The sequence below is a fragment of the Colletotrichum acutatum genome, assembly GCF_030867785.1.
Source record: "Colletotrichum acutatum strain CBS 112980 chromosome Unknown BDZ83scaffold_99, whole genome shotgun sequence".
Classification (NCBI taxonomy): domain Eukaryota; kingdom Fungi; phylum Ascomycota; class Sordariomycetes; order Glomerellales; family Glomerellaceae; genus Colletotrichum; species Colletotrichum acutatum.
In genome coordinates, this window is record NW_026849093.1 from 20,128 (window position 1) to 36,097 (window position 15,970).

At 53.1% G+C, this 15,970-nt stretch overlaps 3 protein-coding genes across 3 annotated transcripts; 1 reads left to right on the forward strand and 2 right to left on the reverse strand.

The window, feature by feature from the left end:
- Positions 1-3,451: 3,451 nt before the first annotated feature.
- BDZ83DRAFT_467043 (uncharacterized protein) lies at positions 3,452-4,175 on the reverse strand. The gene has a single exon (XM_060503266.1). The coding sequence runs from the start codon at positions 4,002-4,004 to the stop codon at positions 3,591-3,593; it is 414 nt and encodes a 137-aa protein (XP_060361295.1). The 5' UTR covers positions 4,005-4,175; the 3' UTR covers positions 3,452-3,590.
- A 6,139-nt stretch (positions 4,176-10,314) lies between these two features.
- BDZ83DRAFT_632536 (3-hydroxyacyl-CoA dehydrogenase) lies at positions 10,315-11,792 on the reverse strand. Its single transcript, XM_060508976.1, has 3 exons — positions 11,387-11,792; positions 11,220-11,319; positions 10,315-11,165 (listed from the first exon to the last, which is right to left on the reverse strand). The coding sequence occupies exons 1-3, from the start codon at positions 11,519-11,521 to the stop codon at positions 10,435-10,437; spliced, it is 966 nt and encodes a 321-aa protein (XP_060361296.1). The 5' UTR covers positions 11,522-11,792; the 3' UTR covers positions 10,315-10,434.
- Positions 11,793-11,920: 128 nt separating this feature from the next.
- BDZ83DRAFT_632539 (timeless protein) lies at positions 11,921-15,828 on the forward strand. Its single transcript, XM_060508977.1, has 3 exons — positions 11,921-12,148; positions 12,215-14,567; positions 14,620-15,828. The coding sequence occupies exons 1-3, from the start codon at positions 12,074-12,076 to the stop codon at positions 15,597-15,599; spliced, it is 3,408 nt and encodes a 1,135-aa protein (XP_060361297.1). The 5' UTR covers positions 11,921-12,073; the 3' UTR covers positions 15,600-15,828.
- The last annotated feature ends 142 nt before the right edge of the window (positions 15,829-15,970 follow it).

The window sequence follows — 15,970 nt, forward strand, 5'->3', positions numbered from 1 at the left end:
CCTTGGGTGGCTATGAATAGGTTTCGAGGGTTGCAGTCGTATTGGACTCGCCTTTACCTGCCATTCGAAGTCAAGGCCCTCGGTTCCAGTGCCCCTTGCGGTGACGAAGGTTGCCCTCAGAAGTCTCAGAGTCTTCCACTCACCCCAGAGTCATGTGTCTCCACGGTGATTAGAAGCCAAGTCAAGTGGAGCTGAAGTTACAACTTTTCATCACCGAGGCTGCTAAGCTGCTAGCATCGCTGTTGCGCAAGCCTTTGCATGTCTAGAAGTTGCAGGATTCGACCATGTGCAACTGCATTTGTGCCCGCGCCCGACCGCGCACAATACGCGTGGCTGTGGTCTTCGCCACGGCGATGGACTTGCATTAGGTCGATGGGAGAAACTCGGTCTGAGTTGTGGGCGGCCTTGATGCGCATCTGACCAACGAGGACTCGAGATATTCGGTCAAGATTCGAGGCAAGCAGGCTTGAAAACCGTTGGACAGGGAGGTCCCGGGATGCGTCGTCTTCTCAAGGTCGGCGAGCACTAGCGGCCGTGCGATGACAGAGTTTCCCGGCCTCGAGCAAAAAGCACCAACTCGCCACTTTGTGCGACAAGGCCATGTCAATTGCAGGTGACAGACGGGTGGCCGATTGCTCGGCATGGCTTGTCACACCAGCGACGGGACGAGCAGGTCAAGCGGGTTGGTTGGTGCGGCTGCAGTAAGAGCAGGGCTCCCCTCGACAAGCCTTTCGAGTGCCGGTCCTGAATCCCCAACTTTTCCAAGACGTAGGAAGTGAAGGGGGGCAGGGGGGCGAGATTTTTCGTTGAATCGCTGCTTGGCACCCTGAATGCCACCAACGGTATCTGGCGTCCGTGAACTTTGAAGTCTTCAACAACAAGTTTCCATGGCAGATGCGGGCGATGGATACCGTCAAAGACAAAGGTACTACCTGGCACTGGCTCAAGCGTGAGCCCATGACTTGGAACGGAGCCGTTGATGTGCGTGCGCTTGTGGAGACGATGAAGCCGGAGACGAGATGAAAGCCCAGGGACCTGACGACAAGTTGGCAAACGGGCATCGCTGCTGGTCCATGGCTGCCAAGACATGCCCGGGTTTTGCAGTTGCGGTGTGTGCGGATATCATTGTCTGCCAGTGCCAGCTTCCAGGATTCAAGGAAGGCTTCTGAGCAGTGGAAGATTTGGCACGGGGGTTTGTTGTGGGCAGCGACCAAACCAAATGAGGCAATTCCAAAAAGGCCCCTGCTGCATCATGGTGCGGATATCTCGCAAGCAGACGACATTGACAAGCTTGCAATCAAAGGCTTGCCTGGCACGCTGATACTGAAGCAGAAAAAAAGGGTGGGTTCCCTTGGAAGAAGATTCTGTCGTGCATGGCGGTATCGGCCACGATAATTCAAGGTCATGGATGATGGTGGTCCCATCGCGGACAGTGTCAAGCTAATGAGTTTGCGAATTTGTCCGTAGTCCGCGTTGGTCCGTATGATCCCTAGACTCATGGAGGCTCTCGATGCGTACCCGTGATTCCGTCCACTAGAAGCCGAAGTCAAGACCGGGGCCATGCCGCCCGCCATGGGATGGATCATGGAAGAATAGAATCTGGCCATGGACTGCGGTGGGCACGGCACGGCGGACATGACGCGAGGCACCTAGCAGACGTCTGCCGATGCTTCAGATGCGCGGGATCCGGAGATGGTGCGATCTAGAAATCAAATCAAAGGACTCGAGGGCCGAGGCCCGGGGGGACGGGTATCTTGTAAGAGCCTCCGCTCGGCAGGGCCATCGTCTTACCACTGACGTACCATTCTGTCCTCTTTCTCCCTGAGCATCTGTCCCTTTCGGTGCGTGTGTGCCTCTTTCGAGTCTTGGTCCTTGGCTTCGTTGCAACTTTGTCCGCCCACCTCTCCGGAAGGAACCAGAGTGGTATTCGGTCGTCAGCGGGCCTGCTCCGTTTCGATGGTCGTCCGCGACGGGGAGTCTCAGCCGCTCTGAGGTCCTCACTCGGTCTCTCCCCCGGCACCGTTGCAACGCCGTGGGCACTTTTGGGTGCCAGTGCCGAGCTTTGGTGTGTTGTTCGCGTACCTACATTGGATTGGGTTTAGGCAGTTTTGGATGTGAGGTGTGGAGGGTCCAGATCCATACTGCGTATTCATGTATGCGTAAAAGGAGGGTGGAGAAACGGCTTCCCATCTTCCAAGTGGATTATATGCTACTATCCAGTGTATTTACTAAATGTCTAAAAGGGACTGGAAAGAGCGGGGCACATGTCACTTCCCAGGCACCGACAGGGGAGCCCAGGCTGAATGTGCCGATCGGACGATATTAGGTAAGGTGGCATCCGAACGGTGAGAAGGCACCTAGGTACGTATCCCACACCATCCCAGGTCACCGGTCCAGTCGGGACGTTCCCCCCTTCACAGACTTCACTGAACCCTTCCAGCTCCTCGGACACGGATATACGAGTCGTCCCGACCAACGAGCATCACCCCAGTCGAGCGGTCAACGAATTGCTCCTCCAACCTGGAAACTTCGATGTATGGAGTACGCATACAGTTAAACAGCCTACGGATACAGTACCTTGCCTGTAGCGGGACCCTCTGCGAACACTGCCACCATTGATCACGACGACGGTCAACCTTGACGGCCTCTGCAGCAGCCTCTGCCTTACTGTTATTGTTTTTCATCAAATTGCCTACCCTTACCATACCACCGAGTACCCGCCCACTAAGGCAATCTGACTTTTGAAATGAATTGCATCGGCCGGTCTCATCTATTCGCCCGCCGCCAACTGTCTATCTACACTACGGAGCATCTAACCTTAGTATCCGACGAGCGGGAGGCCAAAAAGTCCCTGCGCCTGAGCCTTGTGAGACGTCGCAACAAGCTTGCACACCTCACCGCGCTCCGTGTCACTGAACGTTATTTTACGAACCGTGGCCCTGGATCCAGTCTGTGGGCGTGGGAACAGACACTCATTCCGAGTTCGCATTCCTCGGTCTCAGCTCTAAGTTTGGAGCTCTGAGCTCTGAGCTCACCAGTGAACCAGAACAACAAACAGCCTTGTCGCCAAGCTCCAGGTTCTACCGTTCTGCAACGTGGCTCGGGGTGGCTTTGGAGGGTGGCTTTGGAGGCTGGTCGTCGTGACATTGACGGTGAGAGCGACGGCTTCGGAGTGGACGAAGCTCGATAGCTCGACTTTGCGCCCATCTCATTTCGTTTCGTCTCGTACCGTCCCACTCTCCGATATCCCCGCCGGCTGTCCTGATGACTTGTTGTCAAAATCCATATCCGCAGACTCCAGAGTCCTAGCATGAGAAACGACAACGACTCAGTGCTCACGTCGTCTTCTATGCGAGCGGCGGAGCGCAAGGGGGATAATCACGAAATGCGATAACTATGAGCGGGAACCCGATGTCTGGGCATTCCACTGGGCTAGACTCGTGCGAATGCGATGCGGGTCTCGTCAGATGCACCAAGTACACTAGCAACAGTGCCCGTTGCGTTTGTCAAACTACTATCATCGGCTGTGATCATTTACTGATGAGGCATGGTGCTAAACCTTCTTCACGACGATTCTAATGCGCGGCGATTCAGGTGCTGGTCGTCTGACAAGACAAGGCGGAGAAGGCGCGAGTTTGCAACGACCCTTGACAGCGTGGGCAGATGAGCCTCTCTGCACTGACTCTGGGACTCTGGAGACACCGACACGGACGCCAAGGTGCTGGCCCTGGGTGTATGGGTATGGGTTGATGAGAAGTTGAAAATGAAATAGACCTCGCTAGGCTCATCGCGCTCTCCACCATGCCTCTCTCCACCAAGCAGTGAGTGGGTGGATGTGGGTTTGACTCTTGAGTCGATGTCGACGACGGGAGGTCGCAGCGCGGTGGAGAGATAGCTACCCCCCCCCCCCGTTGTTGTGCGGATGGAATGGGTGCGGATACTTGCTTGCAGCAACTCACGGACGCAGTGCTAGTGCACGTCGGCCTGGACTGCGACAGTGTCATCAGAGATAGGCGGCATCCGTAATGACTGCAAGAGGATCCCGTTGCGGCGTCCACTGTTCCAGCGTCCCGATTCCCAGTATCGAGGGTGAAGTGAGCACTGGGGGCCCTGAAATCTGGATTCCTGTGATTTCCCGCCAGGGTGAAAGAGGGTATCGTGGGTACGATGACGGAAGCCGGACTGTGTTATTTGTAGGGAATATCACATAAGACGCCAGCTGCATACCAGCAACTCGAGGTTGAGGTGCGGTCTGGACATTTTCTTTCTTTTTGCGGGTACCTATCAACGAGATTGGGCCCTGGCTAGAGGGTAGAAGTGCAAAGAAAGGCTTGTCATTGATTGTCATGGCATGGCATGGCCTAGGCCGCGGCACAAGACTCGAAGCTGCCGGCCGCCGGTATTTGCTTCGACTCCACAACTCGGGTTTTCCACCACAGCCGGATCCTTTTTGCTTCCTTTTTCTTCATGTTATGGATCCCCTCTGTTTTCTTTCCTTCTGCCCATTACCCCCGTTTCCCCTTTGTCTTGGCATTCTTCCTCCGCATGGCGTGGCTGGCTGCCGTGTGTGTGACCAGTGACCACTGGATAGGTAGCAATTCTACCTGCTGAATTGAGTTTCCCCTCGATTTCTTCTTATTGCTTCTTGGGTATCGTCTGTGAGGCACCGCTCCTTGCAGTAGCAAAGCGAGATGGAAATTCCCACCACCTTCAAACCGCCTCCCAGTGTGCTCACGGCCCCAATCCCCCACTTTTCTCCATTCTTTTTTCCCCGAAGAAGAACCTAGACGGGGGTGGGAGAAGGAAACAGCACGGGGAATTTCAGAGACGATACTCCGAGAGAGGAGCCTCCGAAATGAAAATGGAACTCGCAAAGGGGAAGAAAAGAAACAGATAACAATAAAGTCAACAAACTCAGTGAACTCAACTCACCAACAAAAAAGAGGCCGGCCTTGACGGGCCTCACTCCGCCGAAGCTTGCCCGTGCCCACTCGATGTCCACGCCCAATTTTAGTGTCAATCCCTGGCCCCCAGGTTCTGGCGGTGGCCCTGCCCTGTCTCTGATTTGGGTGTGCCGTGAAGCTACGAGAGCCTCTGAGTTGTTCACCCTCGGGACTGCCGTGCCTTACTGTGTACCCTGGCAGACTACGGTTGCAGTGAAGGCGGCTTTCTCGCGGTAGTGTGGCCCTGTGCCTGGTGCCTTGCACGCAACGGGGAAAGTTGCTGTCACTCGAGTAAGGTAAGGGTGGGGAGGGGGGGGATTGGTTAGGTTGTTCGGGAAGCCTTGGAGAGCCGAGAGACAGAGAGACTATTCAATAGTTGAGGTGAGTTAAGAAGAGTCCCCAGCTGGGATAGACAATCAGCTGGAAAGTCATTGGGGGAAATGGAACTAACCTCAACTCTCCATCAGCCCAGCTTTCGGCAAAGGCGCGTTAGGGTCGGTCTTAGCTCATCTTAAAACCCCATTTATGAGTCGCAATCGCCAGGCATTATCTGGGCGGGCCAAAGCGAATCCTGATATGGGGGAAGTTACACTGCTTGGGTCACCCGCTTCTGTCTAGACTTGAGAATCGCCTTACTGCGTGAGCTCGCTGTGAGAAGAGACGCAAGGCCAAGCCGTAAGGTAAGGGAAGGAGGTATAACGCGGGTGATGCTATTGATGTCGACACACTACCTTATTCCACCATTCATACGTGTCCGTAGTAAGGTACCTGAGTATGTACATAGGTACGAAGTACGGATACACCTTGGGCTTAACACACGATGCTAAGGTAAGCCGCGGTACCTTGCATGATTACCTCATCGTCCGTCTGACTGCGCTTGATAGTATTAGGAAGTCATAACCAGTATCAATTGGTCCAATTGGCGACTTCCATAGGTTGTGCTTGGCAGTTGGCTGCCTTCCCAACTGGGGTTGCTAAGGCTGACTTGAGACGACTAACGTCTGAAGACGACTGCCGTGCCTGTTTTACCACACCACACCCGATGACACGACGGCATTCCCGCTCATCCCAAACTCCATACTCCATTCCATATCCGTCACTTCAATGCGAACCTCTTGCCATCATCAGTCCCATTTCGTGACTTTTCGTCCCATCATCCTGCCACATCCATCACGCAAATCTTCCACCTTGAGCCCACCCAACCTCCATCCACGTTGCAACCAAACCCCAACTTGATATTCCTCCTCCCCGATTCCCCCCTCCATGACCCATGACCCATGGCCCATCTGTTCGAAATAGCATCATCAATGGGCTAATTATACACACATTCTCTTTTGGCCCCATCTCAGCCCAGTGACAGCCTAGGCCAGTTCCAGCTATCCCCTCCCCGAACCTGCTCATGCTCATCCCCGCCATGCATGCCATGCTCGGTTCATCCATCGTATCGTGGACATGGCATGCCGCATGGCATAGCATGGCCATAATCGAGATGACCACCATCACCACGTGCCCTTGACTGGCCTCTTTACGCCAACTTTCAAGGCCTTGCCCTGCCCTGACCCCATCTTCCTCCCCGTCCCGCCATCACGGAGCCCGCGGCGAAAGCTATCTACTATAGCTCTCACCAAACTCGTCTGGTCTTCATCCTCGTCGCAAAACCTTACAATAGATCTTCTAGAACATGGTCAGCAGCGGCAAACGTCGCTCTCGCCTTATCAATATATGCTTTCTTGCGAAGCTGCTGGAGCTTGTTGCAAGTGCTTTGCCTGTGTTAGACAGCTTTGGTGACAGACAGGGTCCTGGTTAGGCCTGGACTTGGGTTCATTTTTCCTTGCGCGGCTCTTCAACAAGTCGACGACAATCACTCCCAATAAGATCAAGGATGACAGTTCGCGTCAAGAAAAGACACCCTGCCCGTGCCGCATCCGCGACGGCTACCCGCAGACAAAGAATGGGAAAAGCAGTTGGATGGTGGCAGCAGCTCTCACCAAAGGCCTCTTGGCGACGTGATAGCAAACTACCTTGCTGACACCACCAACAACCTAGTCTAACAACCAACGACAAATCACAGGTTTCTCCGGGTTGAGGATGGGGCGCATGGACAACTTTCAAAACCTAGAACCCGAAAGTATACAGAAGGAACTTCGCGAAACCTCGGTCTCGATTTCATTGTTCGCGAAGAGAAAAAGCTGTGCCGCGTGCGGAGTTTTGAAAATCATTTACATGCTGCCAAACAGCCATCGCGTCTTACATGGTTCGAATCCACCAACCGCTGAAGATTCCGTCGTTTCTCGCCATGTTCGACGACGGTGGAAAAATGGTCTCCCCCAGTCTTCCCTTCTATGCTAATGGCTGCTGTCGTTTGCGGCTCTCTCTCTCGTCCCCTCCCTACGTAGTGTTGCAGACGTTACGCGTCTTCCCGTCCATCTGGAGCAAGCCCAATTCTTTTGTTCTGCTCCCCCGCACCGCCGTGTTTCATATCATGACCATTACCGGAAAAGGAAGTCCTTCCAAGGTCCAACGAAGGGGATCAGCTTATTGCGTGTGTGTGTGTGTCTGCATGTTTGCAGAGGCCGCCGCGGGAGACTCGGGGATGGGTGACAAACGGCTTGCTCGTCATCGGGAGGAGGCTCGTTCCAGGCGGGGAGGGGTATCAGAGATCGACGTTCGGCCGGTAAATCTCCCTTCAATGATGTTCGGGTCTGATAGCATGGTGCAAGGAGGGAAGGGAGAGGGAGGGGGGTATTTGTGATCTCTGCCGTCAGAGACGGTCGGGCAGCGCAGAATCCGGTCGTTCGTGGTAGGTAAACCGTAGCTTAGCTTCTCATTGCCTGATCAGCCGCTCATTTGAGGCTCGAAAGAAGGCATCATACCGAGGGCAAGGACTACCAAACTCGTCCACGCTCATGAAGTTTTGCCGCGGCCCTTTTCCCTTGTCGTTGGTTGGTTTTTGACACCTCCCACTCGGCAATGAGCTCTAGTGCGGGCTCCCGCCCAAGACAGGAGGAGATAATCCCTTCTTCCCGCACACCGGTGAAGTCTTGTTCGGTTCGGACTACACATGTCCCCCGGTGGCGGGCGGGCGTTGGCCAGCTACGCGTGTTCGGGGGATGGGAGCCACAAGTCCTCGGAGGTCAGAGTGACCCACGCCGCTTCGTTTCGCCCTCCCGCAGTCCCGAGTGTCTAATATATTGGTCCCTCTTCTCTCGGGAAGCCTTTCTCAAACTGCACTGCCTTCTTCTTTCCGTTGACGGTTGCGATATACGACCCCACACCGCCGCCTTGCTTCTTGGCCCGGCTTCAGTTGGGGAGGGGGAGGGTGGAGGCTGAGAGGGCGGGATGGGAATGCGTGAATTCGTGTCGGGATAGGTACGTTCGGTTTTTCCACGTAAACAGGTTCAACGTCGTCATGCGTAGTTACAAAAACCACGTGGAAGAGGGCTGGGTCAACCTTGGCTTCGGATTTCCCCCTCTCGCGCCACCATCAGATGTGTCGATATCGTCTGTTGGTGATGCCGGAGAAACCAGCATCATGTTTTCCCGTGGATGTTGTTTACCTCTTACCATGCTTCCTCGCTGTCTACCAGGCACGCACGGCACGTTGTAGATCATGAAACTCTCAATCCGATATATATGGGGGCCAAGTGGCGAAGAAACGTTGCGGGCGTCTGTGAACTGCCGTCCCAAGTTACGTGTAGATCAGTTCTGGACCGGGCTTCGTTCGGGCGACTTTTTTCTTTTTGGTCTTTGTACCTGGGGAAAAGGATAGCATGACGGGACGACATCACCGTATGTCGTCGTCTTAGTGAACTAAAAGTGTAGGATGGATGATTTGATAGCTTTGGCCATTTTTGAATGCCGCGTTCTTGGTATTGCTTCATACCCTTGATGGCACGTCTTTTGCTCCTCAACCTCGCGTGACTATCATACATACAACATCTAAGTAGGCTTTTCTCTCTGAAGCTCAGCCGGTGGGAGCATTGCTATGCCGAGACTCATCCTCTTGTGATGAATGACCAGTGAATAGAATGCCTCAACTGTCTATTTCTACTTTGGTTTACTCGACGAGATGTTGCAAGTTGATGGATAGTCTGGAGCTGGGATCTAAGCTTCAAGGAAACGCAAGTATCCCCATAAGTCTATTTAGTGCACATGTATTGTTCGTTCAACTTACAATTCTGAGGATACATCTCACGCGAGAAACATCAACTTCCCTGCGTGACCCCTTTTCGAGAGGGGCGAGTAGCGGTCATCAACTCGTGACTTGGTTCCTTTCACATGCTGTAACTATAATTGACCATCTGCCCAGAATTTTTCCATGATTTTGACGTGTTTGACGTGTTTCTAAAACAAATGATGGCCGAAACTGGGCTGTGGAAGGGCACTATGACCTGACATCCCGTCCCGTCCTGGAGCCCAGCCTTGACTACTCGGAGGGTGACAAGTCGGGAAAGCAACCTTAGCCCCTATTTACAGCTACTTTCTAGACTTGCCCCCCCTTAACCTTGGTAGTAGCTGCTGTCGTTAAAAATTTGGCTACCTGGTGAATGAGTTCAGAATGAATTCCGTCCACACTTTGGAGGGAGCTGCTTACAGCGATTCGTAGCACGAAGGCATCCGGAAGAGTTTTATTTGGTTTTCCAAAGATACTCAGGTCTTATCACGTTACTTGTAGTTTTATGTGCAGTTGAAAGCGCCAAGGGATCCTCTAGCAAATATATTTGTTCTGAGACTTCTTCCAATGTGATCATACGGGCTTAGAACAACTTTCCCTTCAGCGTATGCGTGTCTCCTTGAATCCCGCAACAAGATTTTTGGACTATGCGGAGCTATTGATGAAAATTAGCACCCCTTTAGACCGTTAAGCCGTATCACCAGCCAAACCCTAAGCAGTGAAGTCGTCAAGGTCAGAGCCGCTCAAGGTTGTTGTGCTGCCGTATCTTTTGACCGTTCTGGCGCACGTCGCGCCTAACTTGTCTCACGACTCTGGCCAGTATGTCACTTATAAGTAGTACCCTATACCTAAGTGCGTAGTACTCATCGCTATCTGAGAATGTGCGTGGCTATGGATGGGTTTTCGCGGTAACTTCAATATGCCCAAGTCATCAAACTATATTCACGCATCCTACTTGAGTGTTTGTACAGGCATTCTACCACCTGGGGCATACGTACCCGTAATTCATTGCATCAGCTTTTGGCCTTGTTGTTTGTTTGAACCAGAGGAATTCCCATGTACATTGTTGCATGACAGAGTGAGCGCAAATGAGTCTGCCTCGAGTAAAAACACATACTTCATTTTATCAATGTACTCTGTGATTGGACGCACGTGGACATAAACGAAGTCAACGACTTACTTCATGATGACAAAGGTCTCGTGCATTGCGATGTATTCAATTCTGAAGCTAACTACTGAGAACTATCTGCCACTTTTCCTATTAGATGGCCCGACATATTAGTCCAACTTGCTCATCATCATCGACACATCTCTGCTTTAGTAGTCATAAAATCCCTTTCCGCTCTTCTTTCCCATCCAGCCAGCATCAACCATCTTACGCAGCAACACGCTCGGCCGGTACTTTGAGTCACCGGTCTCCTCGTGAAGAACCTTCATAATAGCGAGGCAGGTGTCCAGGCCGATAAAGTCGGCAAGCTGCAGCGGGCCCATGGGGACATTGGTGCCGTTCTTCATGATGGCGTCGATTGACTCCTTGTCGCCAACGCCGGTCTCCAGGCAGATGACGGCTTCGTTGATGTACGGCATCAGGATACGGTTCGCGAGGAAACCGGGTGAGTCGGCGGAGACGGAGGTGACCTTGCCCATGGCCTTACAGAATGCGACGGCCTTATCCAGCGTCTCCTGGCTGGTCTGCAGACCGCTGATGATCTCGACGCCCTTCTGGATCGGGACGGGGTTCATGAAGTGGGTTGAGACGACGCGCGAGCTCGCGGAGGTGTCTGTCGGGTCTTGGGTGGTGGATGCCGCGATGCGGGTGATGGAGATGGACGAAGTGTTTGTGGCCAAGATGGCATGCTTCGGGCAAACCTCAGCCAGCTTGGAGAAGATGTCAAACTTGAGCTTGGGGATTTCAGGAACAGCCTCAATGACAAAGTCTACATCCGACAGCTCATCAATCGACGTGGCTGGCGACAACAGCGAGCGGGCCTTGTCGGCCTGTTCCTGTGTGATTCTGGACTTGGAAACATCCTTTGCAAGAAGCTTTTCTGTTGAGGTGTCAGCGAACGAAACTCGTCAGCAATGAGTCGTTGAGTACTCACCCGCGAATGCAAGACCCTTGTCCAAGGCCGCCTTGTTTGCATCGACAAGTGTTACCGGGACTTGGGCCCTCTGAGCAGCTACAAGAGCGATGCCGAGTCCCTAGATTTGAGCCGGTCAGTTTTTTTGGATGCCGCATATTCACATGCTAATTCGCGAGCTCTCTCACCATCTGTCCAGCACCGATGACACCCAATCGCTTCACTCCCCCCGTTGCAGAAGCAACTCTGGGAGTAGAGCTGAACGTCCGAAGCTGCCCGGGAAGCTTGGCCACCGCCCGTACGCGAGCAATTGAAGTCGCCATAGTTATCAAGGTGAGCGAAACGTGAGTGCGCAGGGACTATGATCTCGGCGATATTCGAGTAAGCTCCGCTGTGGCCGCGTGAGGGATTGAATGGAAGTTCGCGAGAAACAAGTGAGCAAGATACAATAAGTGATAAGGGGAATAAAACTCTACGAGTCTGGTTTAAAGTACTGTTTAGATTGAAGTACAGAACGGAAGTCCGTGGACAGATGTCGTTGCTTGTCGAGGGCCATGATGCTGTCCATGACCCGAGGTTAACCGCGGCCCCCTAACAACCCCAAAAGCCCAGAGCTAAAGCAGGTACCTTTCGGTCCGCGCGCCACACATAGGCCTTATCTAATCTTCAGTATCGATAACACAAAAGGTGGGACCAATTAACGCAACTTTCTGTTAGGACGCGCTGCATCGCGTCGGACGCGTCGCTAGGTGAACCAGGGCAGGTCGGTCCCTCCAAGGCTTTTCAATCATCGTCACTATTGGCGTGTAGATGGAGACATCACCAAGCCCCAACTGCAATCTACCATTGTCTTGAATCCCGCCAGAACCGACAAGATGGAGTTGCCGGACGGGTCAACAGAAGTTGTCCACCCTGAAGTTCGTGCGCACATCAACAGTCTTGTGTCCGCGGTAAGTTTTGGCCAGCCGAGAATTCCTCCCCAAAATCCTTGTACATTGACTCTAACATGAAAATAGCTCGGTGGCACCAGCGCCGACGACGATGGACGATACAGACTTGGTGACGACGCCGTCCAGGTCCTCCGCGATCTGAAGAAATGGATTCGGCACTACGACGAAAAGACCAATCGCATGGACGTAGCCCGATGCATTGCAGACTCCAACATCGTGGAAGGCGACCTTCTTCAGATCCTCGCGAGCTGGCCCGAGAACGATACCAACAACACATTCAAAGCACGCATAGCTCTAGCCTGCTTCGAGATCATGGTGCCCCTTACTTGGCCCATGGAAAGAGATGCCGAACGAATGACGGTCAATCACCATCGCCACATGCCTGTTCTCGAGCTGGCGCAAGTGGGATACAAGCGGGCCATCATCAACTTTGACGGCGCTCAAGTTCTCAATACAGCTATTCGGGCAGCTCTACCATCTATGGCAATTTCCATTGGCGAACGATCAGCCCGCGACCAGGGCATCATCAAGCTTGTGCTTTTCTTCCTCCGCAACATCGCCATGATTACCCCTCCTGCCGGTGTCCAATACGATGGCGACGAGACACAGATATCCCGCTCCACGACGATAGACGCATTTTCGTTTCAGGACATCTTTGCGGTGTTGCTGATGATTGCTTCGAATATGGGCGAAGACTTCCGCACCGAGGACGTAATTCTCATGGAAGTCATTTACCACCTGGTCAAACAGGTCGAGGTTAAGAAGCTGTTCATGAATGAACAGCAATTACACAAGACGAAGGCTAAAGAGCTCTCCTCAATGATGAAAAAGGAGAGCGCGATGCATAGTGCATTCAACCGCAGGGCGCCCACCCGACACAACCGTTTTGGCACCATGGTATGGATGCAGCGCGAAGACGGCCGGGTATCAACAATCACTGGTCAGGATGCGCTCGCAGACAGCGCTACGCGGCAAAAGAAACTGGACGAGTCCAAAACGTTTAAGCCACCGCGACGGGCCAAGAAGGAAGAGCTGGAATCCAAGGACCTCGGTGCCCCAGTCAAGCTCAATGCAAGGGCCAACGACCAGCTCCGAAGCTTTGTCGAAGACTTCCTTGATGCTGGTTTCAACCCTTTATTCGTGCATATCCGCAAGTCCTTGGACCGGGAGGCGCCCCATGTTCTGTCTTACCATCGCCGGCAGTACATGTATCTTGTAGCCTGGTTTCTGGAGGCGGAGCGAACTCGTAGAAAGTCAAAACGAGACTCGAAGAAGGCAGGCGCCCCCGAAGAGGTCAGCAGCTTCAATCTCGTGGCCGGCGTGCTGGATCAAGCAATGTTCATCACTCTCACAAAGACTATGCACGACTCTTGGGAACATAAGGATTGGCCTACCCTGACGGCTGCGATGCGGTGTTTCACGCAGATTCTGCTCACGGTCCAAGAAATGACACAGTCAGGAAACGAAGACGACGAGGAGATTGCGGAAAACACGCTGAGTCGTCTCTTCTACGAAGACTCCACACACGATCTGATTGCCAATGTCGTCAGACAATACAAGGAGCAAGGCTTTGAGTATCTCGACACCGCCACAGAGCTGGTGCATCACTTCTTGCGAATTTTGGAGGCCTACTCCAAACAAAACGTCGACATGCAAGTTCGGTCTCGTAAACGGACTCGGCGAAAGAAGAAAGCCGAGAAAGAGACAGGCATTGATACAGTTGACGATGAGGAGAACGATGAATCCGCCAACGACGAGGCAAACGCCGAAAAGACGTCCAAAGAGCGCAAGTTCGACTTCCATCGGTTCACATCGCGCTTTGCTCCCCAAGGTGTGGTCGACACTTTTGTCGCCTTTACCAAGTTTTACAAGGATCTCGATGACTCTCAGCTGAAGCGCGCTCATCGATACTTCTATCGCATAGCCTTCAAACAGGAGATGAGCGTGATGCTCTTCCGCGTTGATATTGTCCACCTGTTCTACAACATGATCAAGGGGCCGGAACCGCTCGACAAAAACTCCACTATGTACAAGGAGTGGGAAGAATTAACCAAGCAAATTCTCAGAAAGTGCACGCGCAAGATTGAGCAGCGGCCCGAACTCATAATCGAGATGCTTTTCTCCAAGATTAGCAGCACTGCCTTTTACCTGGAATATGGCTATGAGAAACAAACCATTTCGACATCGACAGCTCGGCCCGCTGCAGAACTCGAGTTCAAGTACACTGCAGATCTGGACCGGCAAATCGCCATCGTCGTTGGCGCTCTGCTTGACAAAAATCAACAAGATCATATCTCGTGGATCAAAAAGGTTCTTGACACTGCGGAAAAGGAGCGTGCTGCCTGGGAGGCGGCTGATTTCCTCATACCATCGGTTGAGGGCACCGACGAGGGCGCACAAATCGATAGACACCCTTTCAGTAAGTACTTCTTAAGGCAAGCATACTGGTTGATATCTCTAACATGCACCAGCTGTGCGACCGGACAATGACGCCCGCAAGACTGCCATTTTCAAGAATTCTCACCTGCGTCTACTCATGAAACTTGTTGGCTTTGAGAGGCTAGCGCCGACTATCGAGGAGACGCCTCAGTCCGTATGGATCCTGCCACCAGATCTCAGTGCCAGCCTCCTTCGTGTGTATATCAAGCACATCAATGATGCCGAGTTTGATCCACCCGCCTTTGATGGTGCCAGCGCAGAGGATCAGCTTCGCCGCAAGAAAGCAGCCCGAAAGCGAGCCGAGTACGATGACGACGATGATGATATTGATGACGGTTTCCTCTTTGAACCCCTGGGCCCTACCGTCCGCAAAGCTGTTGACGACCCTGCTTCCAACAAGACGAAGCGGAGGAGGCGTAAAAAAGACAGCGAAGATGAGGAGGCGCCGAACGATTCCGAGTTGGAAGAAAAGGCCCAGAAGCGCAGAGAGCGCGAGAGAGAGAAGGCGAGAAAGATCAAGAGCGAAGCATACGTCCACGCTAGCGATGACGACACGGACGAGGAGTACGACCGCGAGTTCTTTCAACGAGAAGAGGCACAGCGCTCGCGTTTGGCTCGTATCGTGGAGAAGATTGCGATATCGGAGCCGACCAAGAGACCAGCAGCGGTGCTACTCGATGACAGCGACGACAATGACGATGATGTGCTCGCCGTGGCGAGGGGCACTCAGTCTACCCGGCCGAGTGCCGAAGTTGATATGGATGCCGATAGTGACGGCGGGCAGAATGGAGACAACGCTACGCCATTGAGCTCTAGTCCGTCCTCCTCTCAAGGAAAGGGATCTCGGAAACGGAGACGCATCACTCCTGAGTCAGCTACTGCTGAGGAAGGGGCGAAGGCTCCAGAGAAGGCAAATGCCGATTCTGATGACGAAGATGCGCCGGTGCCTACAGCACGCTCACGGCAACGGACGAGGGGAGGGTTCGTGATGGAGAGTAGTGACGAGGAATAATGAAGATAAGCTCTGGGCGTTTGGGTAAATAGGTATGGGTGGTTCAAGGATGCATAGCGTAGGAAGGTATCTTGGCGATAATATCAAGTTGTTTTCCCGTCTCCATACCGTCTCTGGAGGTGATCCAGCTCTCTCGATCCCGCTATGTTCAAGTACTTCTTTCGTCAGTCCATGCAGATGAGCTGTCTATGGAAACCTAGCTTCCTCTTTGGTGGTCGGCTGACTCGGGTTGCTCACCTATGTACATGTACTCGCCAACAAGCAGCGTTCGACCAAGGACGTGTGTCCACCGAGTCTGCATTTAAGAGCTTGACGAGGCTGTCCGAGGGGCATACCCTCTTCATCAATTAACGTCAAGTCCATGTCCCGAC

Coding starts and splice junctions, on each gene's coding strand:
- BDZ83DRAFT_467043 (XM_060503266.1), bottom strand. CDS start 4,004: ATGACACTGTCGCAGTCCAGGCCGACGTGCACTAGCACTGCGTCCGTG.
- BDZ83DRAFT_632536 (XM_060508976.1), bottom strand. CDS start 11,521: ATGGCGACTTCAATTGCTCGCGTACGGGCGGTGGCCAAGCTTCCCGGG. Junction 11,320..11,386: donor TCATCGGTGCTGGACAGATG/GTGAGAGAGCTC, acceptor GCTCAAATCTAG/GGACTCGGCATCGCTCTTGT. Junction 11,166..11,219: donor CAAGGGTCTTGCATTCGCGG/GTGAGTACTCAA, acceptor ACACCTCAACAG/AAAAGCTTCTTGCAAAGGAT.
- BDZ83DRAFT_632539 (XM_060508977.1), top strand. CDS start 12,074: ATGGAGTTGCCGGACGGGTCAACAGAAGTTGTCCACCCTGAAGTTCGT. Junction 12,149..12,214: donor TCAACAGTCTTGTGTCCGCG/GTAAGTTTTGGC, acceptor ACATGAAAATAG/CTCGGTGGCACCAGCGCCGA. Junction 14,568..14,619: donor AATCGATAGACACCCTTTCA/GTAAGTACTTCT, acceptor AACATGCACCAG/CTGTGCGACCGGACAATGAC.